At 39.0% G+C, this 3,358-nt stretch overlaps 1 protein-coding gene across 1 annotated transcript; it reads right to left on the bottom strand.

The window, feature by feature from the left end:
* Positions 1 to 2,409: 2,409 nt before the first annotated feature.
* On the bottom strand, positions 2,410 to 3,108 carry LOC101680195 (gametocyte-specific factor 1-like). The gene has a single exon (XM_045079628.1). The coding sequence runs from the start codon at positions 3,035 to 3,037 to the stop codon at positions 2,534 to 2,536; it is 504 nt and encodes a 167-aa protein (XP_044935563.1). The 5' UTR covers positions 3,038 to 3,108; the 3' UTR covers positions 2,410 to 2,533.
* Between the last annotated feature and the right edge of the window lie 250 nt (positions 3,109 to 3,358).

Genomic DNA, 3,358 nt, shown 5'->3' with positions numbered 1-3,358 from the left:
CTTAGAGGGTATTATGGTAAGTGAAATAGGTCACAGAAAGACAACTACCATATGATTTTACTCATAGGTGAAACTTAAGAAACAAAACAACCAACCAAATGGGAGAAAAGAAACAAACAAAAACCAGACTCTATATAGAAACAAACATGGTTACCAGAGGGGAGGTGGTGGGAGGTGGGGGGCTGGGTGAAAGAGGTGAAGGGGATGAAGATTACACTTATCATGATGGGCACTGAGCAATGTCCAGAAGTGTTGAATCCCTATATGGTACACCTGAAACTAGTCTAATACTCTGTTAACCATACTGGAATTGTAACTAAATAAGTAAATCAATAAATACGTACATACAGAAAGTATATAGAAAAACTTTTAAATTTAGGAGATTTTAGATTTACAGAAAAATTACAAATACAGTACAGACTGTTTCCATCTATCTCCATCCAGTTTCCCTTATTTTTAGCATCTTATATTATTAGTATGGTACATTTTTCACAATTTATCCCAATGAACAAATACTGATACACTGTTTACATACTTTATTTGAATTTGCTTAGTTTTTACCTAATGTCATTTTTCTGTTCCAAGATCCCATCCAATATCTTACAATACATTTAGTTGTCCTGTCCCCTTGGGTTCCTCTTGGCTGTGGTAGTTTCTCAGACTTTCTGTGTTGCTGATGACCTTGACAGTTTTATAAGTACTAGTCAGGACTGGCTCCTAGTCAGTATAATATCTCCTAATTGGGATTTATCTGATGTTTTTCTCATGATTAGAGTGGGGCATGTTTTCCTTTTGCAGTTACGAACCAGCTAATAAAAAAGGAAATAAATTATTAGTATAATAAAAATACTTCTGGAGGTTATTGTGAGGATTAAAAGAGTATATATGTGTGTGTATATAAATATACGAATATTATTCAGGACATTATTTAAAACTTACTATGTATTGCATGGGTATTATCTACTACTAGTACTGCGATTATGAGGTTAAAAGGTTAAAAGCATGCATGTATATAAATAAAGTGCTTAGAAAAAGATGTTATGTAGGACAATATGCTAAAGCCAGAAAGATCTATGTTACAGTCTCAACCCCATCCCTTGCTTGTTGTGTGATCTGGGGCAAATAACCTCTTTGAGCCTCAGTTTTAAATCTGTAAATGGGGATAGTAACACATGCTTAATAGGGTGGTTGTAAATATTTAAAAGAAAAATGTGTAAAAATTAAAATGCAGCTACAATAAATTTTGTGTTCTTCTTAAGTTTAATATTGGAAGATACCCTAAATACAAAGGATTGTGACTAATTTTTTTTCTTGTTTTTTTTTTTTTTAAAAAGATTTGTTTATTTGAGAAAGAAAGTAAGTTGGGGGAAGGGCAGAGGGAGAGCAAGAGGAGTGTGAGAGAGAGACCTCAAGCAGACTCCTTACTGAGCACAGAGCCCTATGCGGGGCTCCATACTCTATACCAGAACCCTGAGGTCATGACCTGGACTGAAATCAAGAGTCAAAGGCTTAACAGACTGAGCCACCCAGGCATCCCCAGCCAACCTGTGACTAATTTGCTTGTAACATAGGTAATGTAAAAATAAAGCAGCCAAATTATTGCCTTTTTTTTTTTTCTTGGAGATACAGTGAGAGACTGAGCACGAGAGCAGAGGGGAAGGGCAGAGGGAGAGAGAAAATCTTAAGGAGGCTCCAAGGTCAGTGCAGAGCCCCACAAGGGGCTCCATCTCACGACCCTGAGATCATGACCTGAGGAGAAATCAAGTCAGGTGCTTAACTGACCGAGCCACCCAGGCGTCCCAACCAAGATATTGCTTTAAGTCAGTTTTATTTATAAACATCTCAGCCTTTCTAATTGTGATTTATCCATCAAATTCTTGTCTGCTGGAGGTGAAATTCTATGCAACACAAAGTTACATAAGACATGGTGCTTGCTGACGATATCACTGGGACAGGAATGAAATGGCCCACGAGCACGGAAGAGAAAGGGGTATTTCTTTTTTGTTTGTTTGTTTTTGTTTTTTTTAAAGAATTTATTTATTTGACACAGAGAGAGAAATCACAAGTAGGCAGAGAGGCAGGCAGAGAAAGAGGGGAAAGCAGGCTCTCTGCTGAGCAGAGAGCCCGATGCGGGACTTGATCCCAGGACCCTGAGATCACGACCTGAGCCGAAGGCAGAGGCTTAACCCACTGAGCCACCCAGGCACCCCGAGAAAGAAGTATTTCTGGTAGTTGGGGCAGCTTTGTCAGAAATACAGGGGGCTAGAATCTTTATCTTTTCTTGATTACCAACATTTGGATGTATGCCGCAGAAAATTTGAAAAAGTATAGACAAGTAGAAGGAAAATATTCAAGCTTAATTCTCTTTTGGCATAGTTTGTTCCAGTGTTTTTAACCCTGAATTTTTTTTTTTTGAAAGTCACAGACAGTTTATCTTTCTATAATTAGATTAGGAGGAAAAACCATGAAGAACCCATTGGTGGCAGGAAGAAGCAAGAGTCTTCTAGGGTCTGGCATTTGATGAGATATTCATTTACTGTGCATTTCCATTGTTTTTCCATGGCAGAACATATGGCAGAGACTTAGGAACACGCATGCCTGAAGCCAGGTTACTCTTATGTTCCACAACTATGTTGCTTGCAGGGCTGTTGTTGCCACAGTAGTTGGCTGTGCCCCAGACAAATGGGGTGCTGGTCTGTTCCCACAGATCTTTATCCCAATCTTCATCGCAAAGAGGGCACTGCCATGTGCTCTCAGCCAGAGTCTCTTGTCCAAGGTTCCTGGTTTGGTTGACAACATCCTGCTCAATACAACTTTTATCATCACAGCTTGAGATATGATGACTGATTTCGGCCTGAGGAACCTGGTGACGAGCATTGAAGGGACAAGTAGCCAATTTGTTTGCGACATCAGGATGATTCTTTCTGCACTTGATAAGATGATAAGGAAACCTGCAGGCCCTGATCTGGTGGTTTTTATCATAGGGGCATTGTAATAGCTTTTCAGGGTCCAGGGAATCGATGTAAGTTTCTTCCATGTTGGAAATGAAGAAGCTGAATCCAAGCACTCGGTCGAGACACGTTCTCTCCACAGCCGCTTTCTCCCCGCATCTGCCAACCTTGAATTTTTTTAAAGAATGGCTGAGATTGTATTATATATACAATTTAGTATCCAGTTTTTTCTACCTACTGTATCATAAAAATACTTTTGTGACATTCAAACTGCTTCTTAATGCATCATTTAAAATGTTGCATAATATTTCTGTGTGCAAATAGGAAACAGGTTTGACTGTTGTGAAAGAGACACAAAATAAGAATGGTTTAAATAAGATGGGAATTCCTGTCTCTGTGCCCAGAAG

The sequence above is a fragment of the Mustela putorius genome, unplaced genomic scaffold (assembly GCF_011764305.1).
Source record: "Mustela putorius furo isolate JIRA1106 unplaced genomic scaffold, ASM1176430v1.1 tig00000407_pilon_pilon_pilon, whole genome shotgun sequence".
Lineage (NCBI taxonomy): Eukaryota > Metazoa > Chordata > Mammalia > Carnivora > Mustelidae > Mustela > Mustela putorius.
The sequence above is the reverse complement of the archived record's forward strand: the minus strand, read 5'-3'. Positions and strand labels throughout refer to the sequence as shown.